Below are 25,887 nucleotides of genomic sequence, written 5' to 3'. Positions count from 1 at the left end.
AAATGAATGAAGAGACGAAGATTGTTTTACAGACTCTGCTGGTAGAGAGTTCCACAAATCTGGATCATGGTGTCATATGGATCTCTGCGCAATAAGCAGTTTGGGGTTGATTAAATGGAAATTTGAAGAGTTACAGGCAGAGTATGAATGAATAGATGTATTCAGGCAATAAAAATTGTGGAATGAAAGTAGGTGGGAGCATGTTATTAACGTACTTAAACATAAGTACTAAACTTTGAAGTGTATTTATGTCAAATACTGTTAGAGTCTTTAGTTAATGGAATAATGGATTTGTGTGTGATAAATATTGGGAATCAGTACAGATTCGAATTTTTTTTTCTGTAATTAAGTATATTGTATCAAAGTTTTCCATTCTTTATGTAGAAATGTCAAAAAACTTTAGCTCGCGCTTCGCGCTCACATTATTTGATTGATGAAATATCTAATGTCTTCATGGCTAAATGCAAGCAGTCCTTAAAAGGCACTTTTTGATCAGTTCAAAACGTATACAAACATTTTCTGCTCGCGCTTTGCGCTCGCATTATTAATGTAGGAAGATCCCCTCTTGCTCATCTTTTTCATGATTTAGGAAACATGAATAGAGTGTCCCGTTTTAGGTCTAAATCTAGAATTTTTCCGCTTGCACTTCGCGCTCGCATCAATTGTTTAGTTATACTGTATAGCTATCGTGTTCATGATTACAAAAATAATTAAAAAATTTCCATTCTTTATGTAGAAAATGTCAAAATTTTTCAGCTCGCATTATTTGATTGTTGAAATATATAACGTCTTCATAGCTAACTGTATGCAATCTTTAACAGGACTGGTAGGCCTACCTTTCTGATCGGTTCAAAACGTGTATCAAAAATTTCTACAAGCGCTTTGCGTTCGCAGTAATTATTGCAGGCACATCTTTTTTCAGAATTTTCAAATTTTAGGAAAAAATACATACAATTTAAAAAAAAAAATTGCTCGCGCTTTGCGCAGGCATTATAAAATAAGGATTATGATATTATACATTTATGTTGATTTGAATAATAAAGCTAAGAAATGACTTATAAGACTACCCCCTTCAAATAAACAAACGAAAAAAAAACATCTTCGAGCGGCCGATCGGGGAAATTATGGCTAAACAAAAATTCCGGGCCCCTTTATTGGCGAAGGCTGGATCCGCCCCTGATTCATGTGCCTATGAAATAAGATAATTTAACATGCATTTAACGCACTTATGATTGCCTGGGGGAGGGAGGGGCCGCCATTTTTCCGAAAAGTACACAGGGGCGCCAAAATCAGGTCGAATTTGGGCCCCCCTCCCTACGAAATCCTGGATCCGCGCCTGTCCACGCCCATCACAAATCTAACCGTCTACGTATCTCTTATTTGCACTCTGCCGTTGAAAAGGGCGTTGAACTCTATTATCCATGATGAATTCCAGCAAGATCTCGGATCTCAATAATAACGATGGCGATAATGATCCATTCCGTTCTTTGAAAAGTTTGTGTTTGGATGCATACTCTACCGAATCGATCATCTTCCCTGCCAGTTGGAAAGCATTTTCCGAGATCGAAATCGAAGGAATTGAGCTAGCCACACGATCAAACGACAGATTGTGTGTAACATGGAAGGGAACGTCCTCATCATCTTCGTCATCATCCTCAGCATTTCCATTGATATGGCTTCGAGACAACTGTCGATGTCCGGAGTGTTTCAATCCTGCCACGTTGAGCCGCATCGCTCCACTTAAGAATATAAATGGCAACAGCATCAAACCCGAGAAAGTATCGTTGACGGACGACAAAAAGTTTGTAAGTATTAGGAGTTATAATACAACGAGCCAGAAAATTCTCTTATTCAAACGAGTTGAAATTTACTCAATGCTGCAATGACAAAAACCCCCATACACTCTCACGCATTATGCGCAACGTGTTGGTCATTAAAGGGGTGGTCCAGGCTGAAAGTATTTATAGCTTAGTAAATAGAGTAGAATTCATTAAGCAAAATGCCGAAAATTTCGTCAAAATCGGACAACAAATAGCAAAGTTATTGAATTTCAAAGTTAAGTAATATTTTGTAAAAACAGTCGTCATGAATATTCATTAGGTGGGCTGATGATGTCACGTCTCCACTTGTTCTTTTGTATTTTATTATATGAAATTAGGTTTATTCAATTTTTTACCTCCAAGAACTAGTAAAATGGATTGACAACTGATTTAGTGCATTAGATATTTATTGCTGCAACTTATTTCATTATAAGGGAGACATATTATTTACACAAGTATGAAATAATGAAAAAAATATGATTTTATGTAATAACATAAGAGAACGGAAAGTGGAGATGTGACATCATCAGCTCACCTAATGAATATTCATGACCGTTTTCACAAAATATTGCTAAACTTTAAACTTCAATAACTTTATTATTTGTTATCCGATTTGATGAAACTTTCAGCGGTTTGCTCAGTGAGTTCTACTCTGTGTATTAAGCTATGATTATTTTCAGCCTGGACCACCGCTTTAAGAGAACATTGCATTACCCATGTTAACACATAATGCACATGGTGTTAGGTTTACCAAAGATTAGATAACCCTGAATAGAATTTACAAACTGCATGTAGATAGAGGTTATTATTATTAGGCTACCCAACAACAAATATGACCAATAGCTGAAAATGATTTTCTTGACGCATGTTGGTCGATTGATCTTGACCGGCATGTTTTGGTATGATTTGCGCAGATTTGGGGCAAAACGAAATTTAACCCAATTTTTTTTATTTATTTATTTAAAAATCTTTATACAGGATAAGCATGTTCAGATAATATATACACTGTTTTTCAACATGGTCCTGTTAACATAGTAAACATCTAACAATGTACAGCAAAAAATGCATTAAACAATTAAAATTCAGAAATAGTAAAAAAAAATGAGTGACATAGCATTAAACAATTCAAATTCAGACAAAGTAAAAAAAAGATAGTGACATAGGTATTAACGAAAATAGATAAATAAAAAAAACTAAAGATACATGTGCACTGGGTGATGAATGCCAAATTGAAAGTAGAAAACATAAACCGGCATAGAGATGAATAAAATGAAGAGCGGAGAGTGTTATGCGAAGTGTGTTTTCTTATATTTCCTTTTAAAAGTATCAATTGAAGTTGCATTCTGGAGTTCTGAATCTAAACTATTCCATACATTTCCTCCTGCATATCTTAAGCTATTCTTAAAAAACTCAATGTTTGGTTTAGGTATAACAACGTTGAGCGAATTGGCATATCTTGTATTCATTGGATGTCTATCAAAAACCATATCAATAGAATTACATAAACGTACCGGAGCATATCCATAGACACAGTTATACATAATACATGCAAGGAAATAATTTCGTCTTTTTTCTAAAACCTGCCACTTCAATCTCTTAATAATGTCAATACCATCATGAGTATGATCAAAATTCTTTTCTACTATTCTTGCTGCTCTTTTTTGTAATCTAAACAAAATTTTCCTATTACTGACAGAACAGTTCCCCCATACCGAACAAGAGTAATCCAGTATGGGTTGAATTGTGTAATTATAAAGTTTGTTGAGAACATTCGTATTAGTGAAATTACTGACCTTTTTCAAAGAAAATAACTTAAAAGCTAAAGATCTACTTAGGTTCTTTACATGCAAATTCCACGTAAGATTCTCATCAATTTCGATTCCTAGATACCGAATATGTTTTACTTGTTTTATAATGTTGTTATCCAGACGTATGTTTAATTCTTTAGAAGTATGTGTGCTTCGTTTTAATAACATAGTATACGTTTTGTCAACATTAACTTTTAATTTATTTCTCTTATACCACCTACTTATGTTTTCAAGATCAGCCTGTAATTTAGACGTAATAACTTCAGTACTTTTATCGGAAATATAAATAACAACATCATCTGCATATATATTGCATGAACATGATAATAAACATTCACTTAAGTCATTAATAAAAACAAGAAAAAGTAAGGGACCTAGGGCACTACCCTGGGGAATTCCTACAGAAAGATTATTAAATTTAGACAGTTTTCCATGACAATAAACAGTTTGTTTTCTACCTGATAAGTAATTAGTAAACCATATCAACTCATTATTTTTAACACCATATCTTTCTAATTTCTTCAATAGGATATTACTATTAATACAGTCAAAACATTTAGATATGTCCAAAAAACAAGCACCAACCATCTCACGTTCGTTGAAAGAATCATACCAATCATCTAATATTTTATGTAAACATGTAGTTGTCGAATGATTAGGTAAAAATGCATATTGGTCAATGTTTATGAAATTGTGATTTTTAAGATAAAAAAGAAACTGACTTTGTACCTCTTTTTCGAGCAACTTCTCCAAATGGCATACAACAGATATTGGCCTGTAGTTAGTCATATCATCCAAATTCCCTTTACCTTTATAAATTGGAGTGGTTCGAGCGATCTTCCAGTCATCTGGTATAGATCCGCTAGACAGGCTTTCATTAAAGATTACACTCAATGATGCACTTATAAAAGGAGCCGCTATACTTAATAGTTTGGTATCTAAATTCAAAATGTCAAGATTAGAGTCACTCGGCAACTGTGAAAGGATCTTTGTTACCTTTTCACTAGTGACACACTGGAATGTAAAAGTATAAATGCTGTCAGGATTTTGATTTTGATTTATTGTTTCACATTCCACAAAAACATACATCTTGAACACAATTATGAATACATGACAAAAAATACATAGTTGTAGTATTTAACAAGAAAATAAAATTACGTGAAATATGAGGAACCTATTAAAAAGCAAAGCTTGTAAACATATAGGTTCCCAGAAGACAATAATCAAGGATTAAAAACTCCTAACGCAATGAAGCGACATCAATAAAATGAAAATACTCAATACATTATAAAGACATCTTCAAGATAGTCACTCGAGCAAGGCGCTTATCCACTAGCATACGATTGTAAAAGAAATGTTTTCAGCCTACATTTAAAAGAATATAGAGTGGGCGCCTGAATTATATATCATGTATATGGGTGTCTAAATTATTCCAAAAGGAAGGCCCTGTAAAAGCAAATGATTTAAGGGCAAGAACAGTGCGCACTGGGGAAATGTGGAAATTGTGTACTTGTCGAGTTGGGTAAGAATGGATTTCTTGATTTTGAACAAGCAAATCAGTGAATACACTTGGTAATTCCTGTTTATTTAGTTGATACATAAATATACCAACAAAATGATAATATAAATCGGTTACTTTCAATAACTTGTTTGAATAAAATAGCGGATTGGTATGAGCCAGAAAGTCAGAAGAAGAAATTATCCTCACGGCTCTTTTTTGAATTTTAAGTATGGATTCAAGTTTTGTCTTAGAGGCATTTCCCCAGGCTAAAATTCCATTATTCAGATATGGTAACAATAAAGTGGAATACAATAGTTTCAAAATATGATGCGGAAAATAAGGTTTAAGTTTATTTATGACTACAACATTTCTTGAGAGCATTTTACAAAGGTGATCAATGTGAACTTTCCATGATAATTTACAATCAATAAAGATACCAAGAAATTTTGTTGATTCAATTTGTTCTAAAACATAACCATTCATATAAACAAGACCTGGCAATGTGTGCAATGAGTTGCTAAAAACCATGAGTCTTTTTAAAATTTAGGGATAACTTATAGTCCAGGATAGAAGAGGCGTAACCTTGTTTTTTACATATACAATATTTTTTAATGGTTTCTTGTCAATTCGAGGGTGCTGATTACGAATCTGAATGATGCCACTGGTGTAACCGTGAGCATTTTCCGCTAATTGGCAAAATCCAATATGGCCGCCAAAATATGCAAATTACCCGTAAAAATCCTAAAATTGTCCGCACATTTGCTACGAAATGCATGAAATTGTGTGGCAGGAGTGAGATACTCTCTGAAAAATTAATTTTTGACAATATATTTATTTTCCTCATATTCAAAATGGCCGCCAAAGTCCATTGTATACTCTATTATGTGCAATATAAAGAGGGAAAACTAGCTTTCGCAAAATTGAGCACTAAACTGCAAAAAAAATCGCGATGTATGAACGAAGTGATATATGCAAATCATTATTACTAACGAGATATATCATTCATTATATCATAAATGGGAAGATTTCTGTATTTTGATATCTAAAATGGCCGCCACTGGCCCAAACAGTATTGCGTACAATGGCAATGGGGGCCAAAAAATTCACAAGAGTGATCACTAAAATGCATATTATTAAGATTACACGAGTGGAATACTGACTATTATAAAACATAACTGTTAACGAAATATATCATTAATATGCCATGTATGTGATGAATGTTGTATTTTGATTATCAAAATGGCTGCCAAAGGCCCTAAAAGTACTATGCACAATGAGAAAGAGGGGCAAAGAAATCACAAGAGTGATCACTAAAATGCATATATATGTGATAAATTAATGGGATACTGTTTAAAAACATATTTTCTAACGAAATATATCATTCAGGTTTAAAGTTTGTGTTAAAAACTGTAGTTTTACTTTCAAAATGGCCGCCATAGACATTAAGAGTATCATGCACAATGCAAAGTGGGAAACCAATATGAGCACCATAAATGCAAGTATTAGTGATCTATGAGTAGAATATTGTCCGAAAGCATAATTTATATTAAGAGATATCATTCATTCTGCCAGTTGGAAAGTCAAAATGGCCGATACAGGCCCTTATGATATTATGCACAATGTGAACAAATTATTTCAACAGAATTTGGCTTTGCTTGGCCAAATGGTGCTGTATGAGTGAAATATCGTCTGAAAACACGATTTATAACAAAATATATCATCTCTTAATTTAGGTGGTAAATACTGTATTTCAACATTCAAAATGGCTGCCATATGCCCTTTTTGTGAACATTATTTGTCTACACTCAAATTGTATATTATACGATAAGGGCTTATGGTGGCCATTTTCAATTTAAAAATGCAGTGTTTATCACCTTAAATACACGAAATTATGATATATATTGTTAGAAATCATGGTTTTAGACAACATTTCACCCTTGCATCAGAATTCACAATTATAGGCAATATTTAGAGTCAAATGTCCAATGTTACAATGTACATAACACTTTTAGGACCTATGGCAGCCATTTTGGATTTCAAAGTACAGCATTTATTACCTCCACAACCAATATGTGATGTATTTAGTTAGAAATCATGTTTAAGACAATATTTCTACTCGTATTTCACAGTCATATGCATTTTATGATTCTCACTCTTGTGAAAATTAGTTTCTCCATTCGCATTGTACATTATAAATATAGGGATTATGGCGGCCATTATGAATGTCAAATTACAGCATTTATCACATAAATGGCATATTAACAATGATGTTTTTAGTCAGTATTCCACTAGTTTATCTTAATTATATGCATTTTAGTGCTCACTCTTGTCACATTTTTTTCCCCGGCCATTGCCCTTGAACATAATACTCTTTATGCCACTGGTCGCCATTTTGAATGTTGAAATACAGTATTTATCACCTAAATTACATAAGATAATATATATGTTGTTATAAATCATGTTTTCAGACGATATTTTACTCATACATCACCATCTGGCCGGCCCGGTGTAAAAATGGCAGAGGTAATAATGGCAGAGGTAAAAATGGCAGAGGTAATAATGGCAGAGGTAAAAATGGCAGAGATAAAAATGGCAGAGGTAATAATGGCAGAGGTAAAATTGGCAGAGGTAAAAATGGCAGAGGTAATAATGGCAGAGGTAAAATGGCAGAGGTCATAATGGGAGAGGTAAAAATGACAGCTATAAGTAAAATATGGCCAGCCTCAAACCCGGAAATGAATTGTCAAAAAGCCCCCGCATGTACATAGATTAAATTAGAAGTGCATGTCGCGGTTAGGCATTTCACCCGGAGGGGCCACTTACATTGACGAGTGGATACCATGCGCGACCAAAAAAACACGTAAAAAGGATGTCTTTTTCACGATAGGGCACGTTACGTACGTAACGTGATAAGGGTGCCAAAAACACAAAAATAATGAAAAAAGGGTATTTATTTCGCTAGGAAAATTACGTGTTTAGGATCGAATTTGCGGGGATGATAAAACAAAATTAAAATGTTTTATAAAGAATGTCCTTTTTGCCCCAACACTACGTGTTTAGAGTCCGATTTGCGCGAGGTGTAGAAGTGGGTCGCACTAAACCAAATAAGGTAAAGCCGACGACCGAAGGAACCGTAACAATAAAACATTCCTGTACTTGTTTAGGGGTTCATTTCAGGAATTTTTGCAAAGAGTATCGTTTTTGTTTCCAATACTTGTTAAGGGTAAGGTTTCACACGAAAATACTTGTTAAGGGGTTCATTTTCAGAATATGGAAATTACGTGTTTAGGGTGCTTTTCGAGACCCCTTGGTTGCGCATGGTATCCACTCGTGAATGGAAGTGGCCCCCCGGGGCATTTCATCATATCATTATGTCTTTATCGGCCTAACAATGCTATTTACGAATTCGTTGGAGGTGTACCGTGAATGCTTTTTAAAAAGAAATCAAACGACAAATATTTTTTTCATTCAATTCTTCAGGAGCAAAATGAAACTGCACTATTCTCATTCATCATTTTTGTAACATTCCCTTTTGTCTAGCTGTTTTTTTTTTATATCTAAAGTTTTGCCAGGTTAATACCGTTACAAAAAGGAGGAAGAGTAGACATAAGAGAGGTGGAGAGACAGAGAGGGTTAGAGGTGGGAAAAGAACATAGCAGGAAAAGCTTAGACCTTGAAATTGTCACGAATGATTGTGGTTGAATATTATGTCTGGCCAGTGAGGTCATGACCTCAGGAGGGGTATTAGAACCTGACTGCTACTGTGGCGTTACACTGATATACTCAGTGAGCCAGTACTGCCAGCAAACGCCAACGCCGAGCCCCAGGCGGCGGAAAATAACCTGGCCAACTCAGGTAACCTGAGAGGGTAGTGGGACCCTGATGGAGGAAATGCCATCTAAAGGCGGAAGAATCATAATTGATCAACGGCATCCACAACTCACCAACATGCAACTGTGGCCAGCATGGTGAGTCAAGGCCACACCCCCTCAAGACTATGGCAGCACAAAGAAAGAAATGGCCCTCAGTCCCCAGCAGCTCTGGATTGCCCAGCTACGGGAGCGGCTGTGGTAAGGAAGGAGCAGAGGGTGCTAAGAATCTCTGGGCTAGGACAGGCTCCTTAAAGGATGTGACCATCTGTACATATAATGTACGTTCCCTTTTAGGAGAGGATAGGCTATATGATCTTGAAAAAGAACTAGGCAACATCACATGGGACATAGTCGGATTTTGTGAGGTTAGACGCCGTGGGGAACATCTACAACAACTAAAAAGTGGTCATTTGCTGTACACAAGGGGAAAGGAGGAAAGTAGCATAGGAGGGGTGGGTTTCCTTATTTACAAGACCATAGCATCCAATGTCATTAGCTACAAGAGCACTTCAGACAGAGTATCCCAGATTATCCTAAAAATCTCCAAGAAACAAACCATGAAAATCATCCAAGTATACCTTCCAACTTCTAGCCATGCGGACGAAGAAGTTGATATGGTCTATGAGGAAATTGCTAAACTACTTGATGAAGACAAAGCAAATTTTACTATAGTTATGGGAGATTTCAATGCTAAAGTTGGTAAAAGGGAAGATAATAGTGAGATGATGCTAGGTAAATTTGGAATAGGCACTAGAAATGATAGGGGAGATCGTCTACTGGAATTTGCTTCAAGCAGAGGTCTTAAGGTAATGAACTCTTTCTTCAAGAAAAAGGAACATCGAAAATGGACTTGGCAAAGCCCAAATGGCACTACCAGGAACGAAATCGATTTTATTCTAACAAACAGACCGGACATCATCACAGACGTTTCCGTGCTAAATCGTTTCAATACTGGAAGTGACCACAGGCTTGTGAGAGCTAAAATGCATGTCAATTTCAAGCTAGAAAGAAGTAAACTAATAAGGAAGAAGAATGCCAGCCTAAATGTGGACAAACTTAAACAACGTAAGGATGAGTTTCAACTACAGCTAAGGAACAGATTCCAAGTGCTTCAGGATGAAGTAAACCAGGAAGATATAAATGATATCTACAATAAATTTTCTCACACTGTCCAAACTTGTGCTCTTGAGATAGCAGGTAAAAGGGAAAATCAAACAACTGACAAGATCACAAAGGAGACACTCGATCTGATGGGAAAAAGGAGACAGATGAAGGTATCAACACAGAAGGATAGCATAGAGTATACAGAATTGTGTAAAACAATAAGAAAACGTATGAAAAGTGAAATTCGCAGCTTCAACATAAAGAAAGTCCAAGAGACCATAACAAATAATAGCAGCTATAAAGCAACCAAACGTAAACTCTCCAGTGGGAAATCACAACTGATAGCTATTAAAGGGGAGGATGGAAGTGTTATTCATGACAGAGACCAGATAATTAATCATGTGAAGATTTTCTTTCAACACTTGTACTCCAGCAAGGTCCATGTTGATGCACCAATCATTGCTCGAGATGCAGATGAGGACATAACTCCAGTAGGAGTAGATGAGGTTGCTAAAGCCTTACAAGAAATGAAGCGTGGTAAAGCACCAGGCAGCGATGAGGTGCTGGTGGATGTCCTTAAAGATGGAGGCGATGTCATCTTAGAACAGCTGGCCAAGCTGTTTACACTCTGTTTAGTAAAAACACAAACACCAGACAGCTGGAACAATGCAATCATAATCCTCATCCACAAGAAAGGAGACATAAAGGATATTAAAAACTATAGGCCAATTAGCTTACTTTCAAACACCTACAAATTATTTACAAAAGTTCTAACAAACAGAATCACTGGAACTCTAGATTTTAATCAACCGAGGGAACAAGCTGGATTCAGAAGTGGTTTCTCTACTACAGACCATCTCCACACACTAAACCAATTATTAGAGAAGACTTGCGAATACAGACAACCCTTGTGTGTGGCATTTGTAGACTTTGCACAAGCTTTTGATAGTGTAGAATTTCAGGCAGTAATAACAGCCTTACAGGTACAAGGTGTGCACCATAGGTACAAGGTGTGCACCATAGCTACATTAAACTAATTCAGGAAATGTATAGCCAAGCAACTGCAACCATTCACCTGCACAAAGACAGTGATGAATTCCCCATTAACAGAGGAGTGCGACAGGGAGATACCATTTCACCCAAACTGTTCAACGCTGCACTGGAGGAAATAATACGTAAAATAGACTGGGAAAGTACAGGGCTAAACATTGATGGCGAGTGTCTCCATCACCTAAGGTTTGCCGATGATATCATTCTAATCACTGATGATGGCCTCAAGCTAGAAAATATGCTTAACGATCTCAACACTGAAAGTAACAAAGTAGGGCTGAAGATCAACATGAAAAAGACAAAAGTAATGTTCAACAAATTTGCTACGGAGCAAAGAATCATAATGGATAATTCTGAAATCGAGAGAGTAGATCATTATATCTACCTTGGGCAACATGTCAGAATGGATCATGAACAACTGGAAGAAGTTAAAAGGAGGACAAGAGCTGGATGGATCGCTTTTGGGAATTTCAATGACATTATGAAGAGCAATATGCCAATTTGCCTTAAAAGAAAAGTCTTTAATCAATGTGTTATACCGGCAATGACCTATGGTTCCGAAACCTGGTCTGTAACAAAGAAAATGGAACAGAAATTAAAAACCACTCAACACAGTATGGAACGTATAATGCTAGGGATATCAAAACGCGATAGGAAAACCATGCAATGGATTAGGAGCCAGACTAAAGTAATAGACATAATCAAAGCAATTAAATCAATGAAATGGAGATGGGCTGGCCACCTTGCAAGATCACATGATAATAGGTGGACCAAACGCATCACAGAATGGAGACCATGGCTAGGATCACGAAATCGGGGTAGACAGAAATTGAGATGGAGTGACGAGCTCACAAAATTCATTGGTATAAATTGGATTGCGTCAGCACAAGACAAGCACCTTTGGCACCAACTTGAGGAGGCCTTCGCCCTGCAGTGGGCTGTACATGGCTGATATGATGATGATGATGATTATGTGCTAATTTGTAATGTCGTCTGTACTATTCTTGTTAAATATTTGAATGACAATAAGCATGCATTCCCAGGTTTGGCACTAAATATGTAACTGATTATGAAAATCAATAATAATCTTGACTGGTAAACCAATTTGGGGTCGATCGAGGGGTACCGTCTGGTTCAGATTCTTTGCATAAAAGAAGACCCTGAACCTTCTTTACTATTGCATCCAATATGATATAGACGGCTTGATGGTCATAACCCTTGGAAGCGGAAGTGCTGTTGGGTATTTTGTACACCATAAGCAGCACCCTCTTGGTAATTAGCTACTGCACTGTGTAATCCTACATGCATGCATTTGTATAGACTTACAGAAAATTGGTATTTTGTGCATGTACCGATACAAATTTATTGTAATAAAATTGTTTTCCCCTTTTTAAAAACATATCTGTTCTGTAAAATTGTAGAAAATTGTGGAAAACCCTCCTGTTATTATAATCTTCAAAATTATTTGTTTTTTTCTGTAAAACCTGTTTTTTTTTATTTTTCTTCTGTAGAATCTACTGTTTTTTCTAATAGTGTACCTCGGCCACTTTTACCTCTGCAATTGTCACGTCTTCCATTTTTACCTCTTGTCATTTATACCTCTGCTCTTTTTATCTGCTGTTCTTACCTCTGCCATTTTTACCTCTGCCATTATTACCTCTGCCATTTTTACCTCTGCCATTTTTACCTCTGCCATTTTTTACCTATGCCATTATTACCTCTGCCATTTTTACTTCTGCCATTTTTACCTCAGTATCTGCCATTTTTACCTGGCACCATCTGGCCAAGCAAAGCCAAATTCTGCTGAAATAATTTGTTCCCATTCATATTGTGCATAATATCGTAAGGGCCTGTAGCGGCCATTTTGACTTTCCAATAACAGTATTTATCACCAAACTGGCAGAATAAATGATATCTCTTAACTGCTTAATAGAAATTATGCTTTCAGACAATATTTTACTCATAGATCACTAATACCTGCATTTATGGTGCTCACTCCTGTGAATATTGGTTTGCCACTTTGCATTGTGCATAATACTGTTAATATCTCTGGCGGCCATTTTGAAAGTAAAAATACAGTATTTAACACACACTTTAAACCCGAATGATATATTTCGTTAGAAAATATGTTTTTAAACAGTATCTCATTAATTCATTACACATATATGCATTTTAGTGATTACTCTTGTGATTTCTTTGCCCACTTTCTCATTGTGGATAATACTTTTAGGGCCTTTGGCAGCCATTTTGAATATCAAAATACAACATTCATCACATACATGACATATTAATAATATATTTCGTTAACAATTAACAAATATTTCACTCGTTTAATCTTAATAATATGCATATCTGTGATCACTCTTGTGAATTTTTCGGCCCCCATTGCCATTGTACGCAATACTGTTTGGGCCAGTGGCTGCCATTTTAGATATCAAAATACAGAAATGTTCCCATTTATGACATAATAAATGATATATCTCTTTAGTAATGATGATTTGCATATATTACTTCGTTCATACATCGCAATTTTTTGCGGTTTAGTGCTCATTTTTGTGAAAATTGGTTTTCCCTATTTATATTGTACATAATAGAGTATACAATGGACTATGGCGGCCATTTTGAATATCAGGAAAATAAATATTTTGTCAACAATTATTTTTTCAGAGTGTATTTTACTCCTGCCACACGCTTTCATGCATTCCATAGCCAATGTTCGGACAATTTTAGGATTTTCATGGGTAATTTGCATATTTTGGCGGCCATATTGGATTTTGCCAATTTGCGGAAAATGCTCAAGGTTACACGAGTGGCATCATCCAGATTCGTAATCAGCACCCTCGAATTGACAAGAAACCATCAAAAAATATTGTATATATAAAAAAACAAGGTTTGGTCAAGTTTCTATGGGGCCTATTCTGGACTATTATTAGCTTGTATCCAATCACACACAGAGCATAATTCAACATTTAGTCTTTCAAGAAGGATTTGAGGATTGCTGTGTGTAAAAAAATAAGCTCGTGTCATCTGCGAAAAGAAGAAATGATAATAAAGAGGATTAGTTTTGGAAATCATTGATGTATAAAATAAATAGCAATGGACCCAAAAGGGAACCCTGAGGCACGCCACATGAAATTTGCTGTATTTCAGAATCGGAGTTATTAATGACCACAAATTGAGTTCTGTTTATAAGGTAACTTCTGAACCACTCCAAGGCATTTCCACGAATCCCATAATGAGAAAGCTTGTATAAAAGTATGTCATGGTTGATCGTGTCAAAGGCCTTGGAGAAGTCCAGAAAAATACCAGCAACATGAGATTTGTTATCAATTGCCTTGGTAGCTTTATCGATTAATAACATTATTGCATGAACTGTTGAATGCTTTTTACGAAAGCCAAATTGTGAATTAATAAAAATATTACAATTCGTAAGAAATTTTATTGTACGAGAATATACTATTTTTTCTAAAAATCTTGGAGAAATAGGGCGATAGTTACCCAATTCATCCTCTGAACCCTTTTTATGGATAGGTATAACTTTAACAACCTTCATTTTATTAGGGACAATACCACACTGTAGAGAAAGATTGTAGACGTGCGTCAAGGGCATCACAATTTTGTCAATAATTTTAATGAGAAAATCATAAGAAATGCCATCATAACCAGAACTTTTTTTCGCCGGTAGATTTTTAACTATTTCTATAATTTCGTGCTCGGAAACGGGTGAAAATAATATGGTACGAGGATTACGGTTTGGCAAAAAAGAATGAAAGGGTTTGTTACTATTAGGTATAGCATTAGCCAAATTTGGGCCAATGTTTACAAAGAAGGAATGATTCCAAACAAAAGCATCGTTTTTAAATGAGTCTGAAATTGTCTTGCCAACATTCATAAAAAAATCGTTGAAATCATCCCCATTCAGGGAAATAGGTATATCATTATTTTTTTGTTTCTGTCCTGTAAAGTTATTTATTTCTTTCCATAATTTCTTACTATCACCTTTATACATTTCAGTTATGTTGTTAAAGTACTGTCGTTTTTTATTTTTAATCAATTTTGTGACATTATTCCTTGTTTGACGATATTCATACAAAAGATCAGGAAGTTTAAGCTTATCATACTTCTTTTTCAAAAAATCTCTTTTATACATAAGTTTCACTATACATCAGAGGAAATCCATGGATTATGACAATCTTTTAATCTACTTTCTTTAAAAGGAGCATGTTTGTTACAAAGCTCAAGGAAAGACGTTTTCCATTTGGACCACATTTCATTTAATGGTAAATCATTGGTATTTGAATTATTGAACGTATCACATATCTTCAAATCCTGAATGAATAATTTGGCATCAAAATTCTGAAAGTCACGATAACGAATCATTTTATGTTTTGTTTTCTTTTCATTACATACACCAATGCATGTATAAATTAGATAGTGATCACTTAATGCGATTTGAGCAACGTCACTGATTAAATGCTTGTCAGGCATTGAACTGAGAATATGATCTAAACATTTCGATGAGGTACTGGTAACTCTTGTTGGTTTTAAAATCATCTGTCTTAAAGATAAAAGGTTTTCTAGCAAAGAACAAAAGAGTGCAAGAAGACATTCGATCCCTTCCTCTACTGTAGTACTGTTTTATCTACCTCGTTATCCCAGTGAAATCTCTTCCATTCAAATGTTCCTTCTCTTTTTCCTGTTAGGAAGAGGAATTTGTCCCTCTCTTGGGCTCCAATGTCATTGTTTTCTTTTTCTTCCAATTGTCGTCTTCTTTAAATCTTCTTTGAACCGCAATCGACTGGAACGACTATGAATCTGATTTCAAGCAATGTTGAACCCTCCTCATCATCCAACCATGCATCGTACGCTTGACAGCATCAGCAAAGATTTCTTTTATGATAACTAGATCTGGGTTGGTTAGCATGCTCGGGTCGTTCTTTTATCATAAGGTGACGTTGACTCCTAGGCTTCACGTATATTGAGGGATATTGTTTATCTTTTATCCAGGTTAAGGGGCACCGCCACATGGGGGAAGGGGGACCTATAACCCTATGGCCCGTATTCTGAAGTCGGGTTTAAATTAAACTCCGGTTTAAAGTTGTGGTTTAAGTGGTTAAGTATGGATAGCCAATTGTACAATTGTTGCATAAAACTGTAACAGGAAACATAATGTTTCACCTCATTTGGCTCTCAATGATTCATAATTATGTAAGAAGTATAAATCCGGGGGGCACTTACATTGACGAGTGGATACCATGCGCGACCAAAAAAACACGTAAAAAGGATGTCCTTTTCGCGATAGGGCACGTTACGTACGTAACGTGATAAGGGTGTCAAAAACACAAAAATAATGAAAAATGGTATCTATTTCGCTGGGCAAATTACGTGTTTAGGGTCGAATTTGCGGGGATGATAAAACAAAATTAAAATGTTTTATAAAGGATGTCCTTTTTGCCCCAAAACTACGTGTTTAGAGTCCTATTTGCGCGAGGTGTAGAAGGTGGGTTCGTACTAAACCAAATAAGGTAAAGCCGACGACCGAAGGACCCGTAACAATAAAACATTCCTGTACTTGTTTAGGGGTCCATTTCAGGGAATATTTGCCAAGAGTATCGTTTTGTTTCCAATACTTGTAAAGAGTAAGGTTTCACACGCCAATACTTGTTAAGGGGTGCATTTTCAGAATATGGAAATTACGTGTTTAGGGTGCTTTTCGAGACCCCATGGTCGCGCATGGTATCCACTCGTGAATGGAAGTGCCCCCCCCCCCACGGGTATAAATAGATGGTCGTCTCCAACATCGATGAATCAGGAAAGAGCACAGTAAACATAAAAACATTAATATATACAAAATTTGACACTTTTGGCTTCCCGTAATTTGAGCACAGAGTTAGACCATGGCCTAAGTTAAGCCTGACTTCAGAATACGGGCCTGTGATTTTTTTTTTGCCTAGTAAAAAAATGTGGAAAATATGGACATACAGGGAAAACAAAGCGAAGAATATAGGCCCAAGGAGAGTCTGGGCTATGTAACGCCTCTATAATTCAATTGAAAAAAAAAATTAAAGGGGAATTCGACCAAAATTAAAAATTGCTTTTAGAGGAAAAAGAAAAATCAGACAAGTTGAAAGGTGAAAGTATATCGGACAAACAGTAAGAACGTTATGAATTTTTAAAAGTTGTAAATAGTGGTGATCAGCATGATCACTAATACGCATGGAGACTTCAAATTGGCCATGTACTTCAATACATATTTAATGTTCGGGGGGGGGGTGAAAAGTTTTACTTCAAATTACATGTTTGTTTTTTCCATGAGGACAACATAACAATGTAATACCTGGGTTGCATCTATATTATGGTCCCAGGAAAATGGTTACTAAGCAGAAAACCACAAATCCCTGAAATTAAGTACATGGCTTATGGGAAAGTTGCCCTTGCCCCTTGTAATAATATACTCACCCATTTGCCACTTTTTATTTAAACTAGGTGATTGGTGAAAAAAATGTTCAGAAATTTATTGTACAATCACGAAAATTGGCACAAATGTAGAGTAAGTTAAACAGGCGTTGCCAACGTGAGTTTCCCAAATATAGCAACGGTTATTAGGTAAAATATTTACCTTAATAACTGAGCTTTACTGGGCTTGAGGAACAGTTTCAAAAGCAATATGTCACATGAATTTCAATCTAAAGCACATTTCTTTGTATCACAACAGTTTTTATCCATTTATTCATAGCAACTGTTGCTAAGGGACCTTTTTTGATAGGTAGAATTGATCGACACTTGTATGATCAAGAATCAATAGTCTAGAAACCGTTGACATTCTGTAATTGTGGCTATTTTCCAAGGGGGCCATATTACTCTATTTTAAGACCCTGTGCCCTTGGAAAGAATTCCACAAAATGAACATTTTACAAGAGGTCACTCTTGTGGAAGACCAGTTATAAGAGCTCACCAGGAGGTCATGGGTTCCTACAACCTAAACATCTCTGATTTTGGAGAGGTGAAAGAATGACCGCCAAGAATTGATTCATTCATTTCAAACACCAACATCTCGCCAGAATGTAATTTCCAAATGAGCGCTTGCATGGATGCCATTTTATCCCTTGCTAACTGTAGTCGGTCGCTTGAAAAGGCCTTGGTTTTACCCCCTCCTTGCCGTAGCCTGCAATGAAGACATTAGTTCTCCATGCTGTTCCAGGACCTAATTCTTCGTGCAGGAGTTGATTTTGCATTGTCAGTTCCGTCTCCAGGTGTTTTTACTTGGATCAATCCTGCGCAGCTCCGGGATCTATCATTAAGTGAAAGCCAGATCTGTTATAGTTGATTTAATATAGCATTTTTATCTCAAGAAAAAAAAAAGAAATCTGTGCCAAAGCTTCGCATAATTTTTTTCGTTACGCCGTTCCGGCCGCATTGATCTGCTACAATGAGCTGCAATTTTGGTTAAGAACGGCCGCAGAGCGCTTTCCGACCATCGAAAAAAATCGCATCGAAATCCGCGACCCGAGGGATTTCACACGCTTACACGACCCGACTGATTAGTATAAGCCCACTCATCTCCCATCCGAGTTCTTTTACCCACAGAGATGAGTGGATTGGCACTAGGTTATAGGGGTATCATGTGCGTAAAACATATCCCGTAGACCAGACTCGTGTGGAAAAATGGCGCAGTAAAAAATTCTTTGAAAATAAACTTGAAATTAGAGGGTCGAATGTTTACTACCAGTTGATAGGATATTATATGTGACATTCCATATCTGACCAAAAAGGGTACCTCGACCGGCTCATTCTAAACAAAAATCGGAATTTATGAAAACATCTTTTGACGGGATCAAAGTCATCACTTGAAACAGTAAAATAGCCCTAATTCTTCCGCCAGTAAAAATAGTTCCAAAGTCATCGATATGTTTTGCCAATTTGTGCAAAGTAAGTTCTGTAGTTGCCCTCCCTATAACTGGTGTTAGATGGCCAATAATACTCCTACACTTTTGTCAATTAGATATATTATATTGAAAAAAAAATGATTTTTTTTTTTAATTTGGTTGGGTCGAATGAATAGCTTTTGCCTTCCTGTTGTTACTATGAGCTTGTGACACGATTGGGAGTCAGACGCCCTCTGTGTTAGCTTTTGGAAAGAGAGCTTCCATACATCAAAGTCCGATCTGTACTAGGTTTTATACAAGGCCCCACACTCTGGGATCGCGGGAATGTGTGTTCTGAAGAGGGGGTACTTTTAGTGCCACAGAAAAAGGGAAGTATGCCCTATTGTTTACTGAAGGAATTTCTTTAAATATTTCCCTATTTCATTTCTCCGTTATTTGTATTCTGCTGGTACATCCTTTGTTTATCTTTTTACCTTAAAATGAAATGAAAAAGAATAGATTCAATCTGTTGAAAAAAAAGAGTCTCTCTCTCTCTTCCCCTCTCATCCACTAATTTATGATTGCTCCAGTAACATTTTGGCTATACATAGGCTTAACCAGTACACCGATTCTTTCCATAATTCTTTTCACTTGTTCCCATCTTCCAGCTTATAATGTATTGGGGAGACGGTCACGTGAGCCATTATCCGGCAAGGTGGTTACGATGTAACGCCTTCTCCGAGTCCGAACCCGACCCGCTAGCCGACATCCAACTCCAATTATGGGACGCGTCGACGTGCCGTGATCGTATGCGAAAGTTTGACTTCGACGACGTCCTGTCCGACGACCGCATTTTATACGAAATGTTCCTTGAAGTAAAGGTGCTTGGTATAGCGTTGGTTGAGAATACACCTCTCATGACAGGACAGCTCAACAAGTTGGCTGATAAAGTTGGGTTTCTCTTTCCAACCAAATACGGGTGAGATTTGAGCTATATACCGTATCTTTAAAGTAGAATATTGTCGGAACAAATTCTAGGATATTTCTTTTCGACTCTTTAAGAGAGAATTTGTAACGCATTTGTTGCATAAGCTGGTCTGAACATTCAGTTAAAACGTGCCTTCTAATAAAGATCTCTTTCTTCTTTTGATATTTTGCCGTTCGGGATCGAACGTTTACAATAATGCTAAAAACGAAATAATGAAAAAAAAATCCACATGATTTTCGTATAAACAAACTTCTTATACATTTAAAAGAAATGATAAAAGATGCATGTATCACACATTTACTACTCTTTATCATTGCCAATTTTGAGTTATATTCATACCAGTATTTAAAGATGTTAACGCTTGATTAAATCATGTCATGGAGTGGTTTTCCTGTATCTTCAAGGTCGTGTGTGCGCAAGCATACACTAAGATCTATCCAGTGTTTTTTTTACAATTGAAAAGTTATATCTGTAAGTCTTCATTAAAAAGTGGGCCGTAATATTTTTTAATGATCATCATTATTTTCATTGAAAGCGAAACCTTCCAGGTCCGAAGCAAAGAAAACCCGAGCAATGGAGCCTATCACACTGGTGATCTACCTCTTCATACAGACTCCGCTTCTTACAACACACAGCCTGGGGTAAGTCAGGAATACCTCTCGCAAAGGGATTTCTAGCGATAAACATATGAAAATGATTGATGCAAATTTATGTAATCATGTTATTTGAGTTCTCCGGTCCTGAATACCACTCATTAGCTTTGCTGATTTATTTGTAGAAGATGTTTCAATTTCTTTGTCCTTTTCTGGTTCCAACATTGCAAAAAAAAACACCTTTAAACTAAAACTTTACTTACAAGAGATTCCCCTTATTTCGTATTTATAATATGTTCCATCATGTTCGTTTGATGACGTTCCGGAGTTAAAGTGAAACCAATGGATACTTTAGCTTATGAATATTCCAAATATACAAAAAATTAACATGGGTCCATGTGCTTGATTTTTTTTGTTATAGAGCTTCAAAAGTTAACCTAAATGGATGTTCTTCAGAATTATGCAATTTTAGACCTTAGGAGATCACTGCGTTTAAACCTCTACTGCTCAGTCAAAATTCATGAAAAGTTCATCAAATTTCGCAATATGGTTGATAATTGTATTAGGACTCATCCTTAAGATGGAGAATCTATCAAGGACAAACAAAAAATAGGTCCCAACCAACGAACATACAGTCCGTCAACACTTCAAACTGCTTGCAAATAGTTGACGCCCTCTATGTTTTGACTCATCAATAGATAATAATGATCTAAAGAAAGGTGAAGAAGTGAATTCTGTTTTTAGAGGCATTTTTTTTTTCTTGGTGTGAAAACATCCGAGAACCCTGTTTCATTTAATTGCAGAATGAACTTTCTCTTTCAACCTTAGGTTGTTTTTAAATTGTTATGTTCTCCTAACTCTAGAAAACTCTTAATAAACTTCAGTATGCTCAGAATACCGCTGCCAGGGTTTTAACTGGTACGTCACAAATCCTCACAAATGTTTCCAATCATGTTCTCCACGAGATGGATAAGGGAAAAGTGTCTGGTATGATACTCCTTGATTTGTCAGCAGCATTCGACACCGTTAATCACACAGTCCTAATCAACACTCTCATATCTCTCGGCGTCAATGGTAAGGCACTTCAATGGTTTAAATCATACCTTACACTTCACTCCCAGGCAGTAAGGATTAACGGTTGCCTTTCTGATTTTTTACCACTTAAATGCGGAGTGCCGCAAGGCTCTGTGGGCGGGCCCACCATGTTCATGTTATATCTAACAGGTCTTAGGAATATTTTCCTTCAGCACTCACTCTCTTGTCATATCTATGCTGACGATATTCAAATATATACGTCATTCAAACCCAATCAGAGCGATGCAGCTAGCGCTATCCACAATCTTGAGCGATGCGTTGACGATGTCCATATCTGGTTGAACTCACATTCACTTAAATTAAACCTTGCAAAATGTGAATTTATCATGTATGGATCCAAACCTCAATTAGAAAAGATCTCGATCAATTCAGTCACGCTCGCCGGGCATGTAGTGTCCTCATCTACTGCCTGCCGTAATCTAGGTATTTTTCTTGATTCCCAAATGACAATGTCCACACAGATTCAACGTATCTCTCAATCAGTTCGCTATCAGTTACGCAACCTAGGCTTCATCCGTAAATACCTCACCCGCAATGCCACAGAAAAAATCACCCATGCTCTAATATCATCTCGACTAGATTTCGGAAATGCCCTAATGTTTGGTTTACCTCAAAATGCTCTTGCAAAACTTCAAAAATTACAGAATGCTGCTGCGCGTATAGTGACCCTCACCAATAAGCACAGCCACATCACACCAGTTCTGAAATCGCTACACTGGCTACCTGTTGAACAACGCGTTATTTTTAAGATTCTTTCATTACTTTTTCACTGTACACGTGGATCCGCTCCTCTCTATAACATATCCTTGATACACCAATATGCCCCTTCTAGATCTCTTCGTTCTCAAGACTCTGGTTTGATGGTTATCCCTAAAATCAAAACAAAGTGGGGGGAACGTACATTTGCCCATGCTGGGCCATCCGCATGGAATTCTCTTCCTCGAATCATTAAAGATAGTAGCTCTGTTGAAATGTTTAAATCTAATCTTGAAACCTATATGTTTAATTTGGCCTACAATTGATATTTATCCCTTCTATTTGTCTTCAGCACTTCTAATCTAAATACTTTTCCTTCTTTTTCACCTCTACTTTGCACTAGTGCGCCTAGAGCATTTGATATTCTTATGGATTTGGCGCCATACAAATCATATTGTATCATTATTATTATTATTATTATTAAAATATCAACACATCTCACCAATTCTCCAAAAGTTACATTGGTTGCCAATTCGGAAGCGTATAGAATTTAAAATACTTCTCACTTGGAAAGTGTTAAATGGTTTGGCACCAAAATATATACAAGACCTTGTTACGCCTTATGCACCAGCACGAAGCCTGAGATCATCACACCAGCAACTTCTTAAGACTGACGTGTAGCATATGGTGCACGAGCTTTCTCTGCCTCAGCACCTTCTCTCTGGAATGATTTGCCGTTAAATTTAAGAATTATACAATCACTGGAGACCTTCAAATCCAAACTGAAATCTTATCTTTTCTAACAGTATTAGTTATTGGCACTTTGACACTCATCCAAACTTTCTCATTCTTTCTTTTCTTGTGCGCCTCGGAATAGAATATTTCTAGATAGATGGCGCTATATAAATGCCTATTATTATTATTATTATTAGATTCAGATGTTGCACTGCATAAAGCAAGCAGCACATGGAGGCGGTAACCCCCTCGTTGACGGGTTTAAGGTAGCCAGCGACCTTCGAACGACCTCACCTGACTCTTACGATGTCCTCACGAAGCAAATCCTAGAGTTTTACGATCGTGGCACGGATACATTAGGAGAGTTCTACTATCACGCAAAGCATTATGTGTTAAGGTATGCATCGTTTTAGTAATTTGCTGAGAGTATTGCTCCCCATGCAAGCCTCAACATAGTTGCACTTTTATACCATATTCATACAATTTGTAGGCATGAATAGTTCCATCAATCCATGGGCTTAAGGATGAGAGCGTCCACCATGTAACATACTTGAAGTGTTATTTTGCAAAAAAAAATGCAAAGACTGTATGGCGCATTTGCAATCGCATTTTTGGGGTAAAACTATGATCCCATATTGTTATTTTTTTCAGATTGAATGAGAAAAACGAGGTTGACAGAATTTCATTCAGCGATCACGGACGGAGCGCAATGAACCGGATGCAGGTTGATGACGTCATGAAGACATACAAAGCCTTGTCGTCATTCACCGCTCTCCTTTATGCTCCTGAAAACGTCTTCGAGTACAAAATGAAAGATGGTGAGTACCATCAGCAATATATACGGAAGAGAATGTAGTCCTGTAAGTCTTCCGGTCGCTTCTTCTAAGGGAAATACAGCTTTGAGGGTACGCTAAAGAGTAGGATCACGTGCGACATAGTGAAGATTGGACCAATGAATGTCCAATAGTCCTTTAAATGTATTTAGACTAGGTGCAGTGACCACTGACTCGGGAAGATTGTTCCAGTCATTGACAACTCTTTGACTGAAAGAGTGCCCTCTGAGGTTGAGTCTGTATTGCTGCTTGGGGTACCATGACCCGGGGAACCTGGGGTGCTGACCAAAATCACCTTCATTTTGGAGTGAAATTTATTTTTTTCGCTTGTCATACTTTTCATGACCCAATTCCCCTTATTATGTTGTGAAAACCTGTTTTTTTTATTTTGTGGGAAGCCTTTCTTGTTAACAAACCATCACCTTTGGAAGTGGCCGATGACATCTGCACCTCACTGGTCGCATGCCAGTGGATGGCTATGGAGGCGCGTGGAGTTCTATAGAGGGAGTCCCTGAATTTTCACCATAAAAAAACCCTTTTTTCCATAAAACTAATGAAATTGAGGGAGTTTTTACGCGTTCCTATTCCCACTGAAATTTTCAGAAAATTGTCAGCAAAAACCCACACTGCCTGCTGAAAGTGGACAAAATGGAAGAAAGAAAAAAGATATGAAAATGAGAGGTTTTTCGGCATGGAATGATGTGAATTTTTTATTTTTAGTATCTTTATCTAGAAATGAAAAAAACGTAGAAGAAGAAGAAAAAGAAGAAGAAGCAGTAGTAGTAGTAGTAGTAGTAGTAGTAGTAGTAGCAGCAGCAGCAGCAGTAGAAGAAGAATAATCGAGACAGTCGAGTTCTCATAAAATTTTAATAAAACTCGACAAATTTTCTTTATCTTTGTCAGGAGACATGTTGATCATGGATAACTACCGAGTTCTTCACGGACGGAAATCATTCACCGTAAGCCCAGGTTCAGCTCGGCATCTTGAAGGGGGCTACTTTGATTGGGATACTGTCATGTCAAAACTTCGGATACTCAAGAATAATTTAGAGGAACCATAGTTCTTCATTTGCGAAATTCGAACAGGTTGTGTCGGTGCAAGAACGCTATTGACACCATAATTTCGCGCATCGCAGGGGGGACGCCCTTCTTAAATCCCCCATTCCACAGAGAACAAGACCGCTGAAAGACCTTTGAAAGACCGTGAATTTTGGTTGATCTTTCAGAGGTCTCTCAATGAACCTACAATGGTCTTTGAGGTCTTACACGAGTCCTGACCAATCTCAGCGGTCTTCGTGGTCTTCATGGGCTCCAAATCTTTTTGAAACGGTTTAAAACAGTCTTACAACGGTCTTTCAGTGGTCTTTCAGCAGTCTTTCAGTGGTCTTTCAATGGTCTCCGTTCTGTGGAATGGGGGCCTAAGCTGCGCGCATAAAGGCACTGCGGAAGGGCGTTTCTGCACCAATGCAAAGCGCGATAGATGTTTTGCTAAGGGCTTTCTTGCACAGAGCCTCAGTCGAGGTCATCCCATCCTTGTCTGGTTCCAAGTACTGGGGCCCGTTTTATACAACTTGCTAGTATAAACCAATTTGCAATAACAAGCTACGGAATTTATTTTAATCTGATCGGCTGCATGATCGTAAATTTGTTAAGGAAATTGTGTATTTGTTTTTTTATAACAAATGTTTATGAAACGTGGCCAGGACATGGAGCACCTGCATCAGAATCGACTTTACCTGCTTGTTAAGGGGGCACTTAATTTTGTATGAGGCACTTGCGTAAATCATGGGTTGGGGATATCTCCCCTTTCGGAGAGAGGTGGATGGCCTGTGCAAACACCCCACCTCCAATAAAGAAATGATGACATCTTCTTTTTCAATAAAAAATTTGAGTCATGTCAATTGTTTATCGAATTCCGTTAAAATAA

The 25,887-nt window shown here is 36.9% G+C and overlaps 1 protein-coding gene across 1 annotated transcript; it reads left to right on the top strand.

Annotated features, from left to right (window-relative positions):
* The first annotated feature begins 1,344 nt into the window (after nucleotides 1-1,344).
* On the top strand, nucleotides 1,345-25,189 carry LOC121423995 (gamma-butyrobetaine dioxygenase-like). The gene is made up of 6 exons (XM_041619556.1): nucleotides 1,345-1,805; nucleotides 19,689-19,999; nucleotides 20,544-20,649; nucleotides 23,325-23,524; nucleotides 23,779-23,945; nucleotides 24,864-25,189. The coding sequence occupies exons 1-6, from the start codon at nucleotides 1,422-1,424 to the stop codon at nucleotides 25,019-25,021; spliced, it is 1,326 nt and encodes a 441-aa protein (XP_041475490.1). The 5' UTR covers nucleotides 1,345-1,421; the 3' UTR covers nucleotides 25,022-25,189.
* Nucleotides 25,190-25,887: the final 698 nt, after the last annotated feature.

Source organism: Lytechinus variegatus, chromosome 11, assembly GCF_018143015.1.
Source record: "Lytechinus variegatus isolate NC3 chromosome 11, Lvar_3.0, whole genome shotgun sequence".
Lineage (NCBI taxonomy): Eukaryota > Metazoa > Echinodermata > Echinoidea > Temnopleuroida > Toxopneustidae > Lytechinus > Lytechinus variegatus.
This window is presented reverse-complemented; position numbering and strand designations above follow the sequence as displayed.

Bases quoted from the DNA above. Each gene is read 5' to 3' on its own strand.
- LOC121423995 (XM_041619556.1), top strand. From the start codon at position 1,422: ATGATGAATTCCAGCAAGATCTCGGATCTCAATAATAACGATGGCGAT. The intron at 1,806-19,688 runs GTAAGTATTAGG...CCCATCTTCCAG, and splicing joins TGACGGACGACAAAAAGTTT to CTTATAATGTATTGGGGAGA. The intron at 23,525-23,778 runs GTATGCATCGTT...TATTTTTTTCAG, and splicing joins GCAAAGCATTATGTGTTAAG to ATTGAATGAGAAAAACGAGG.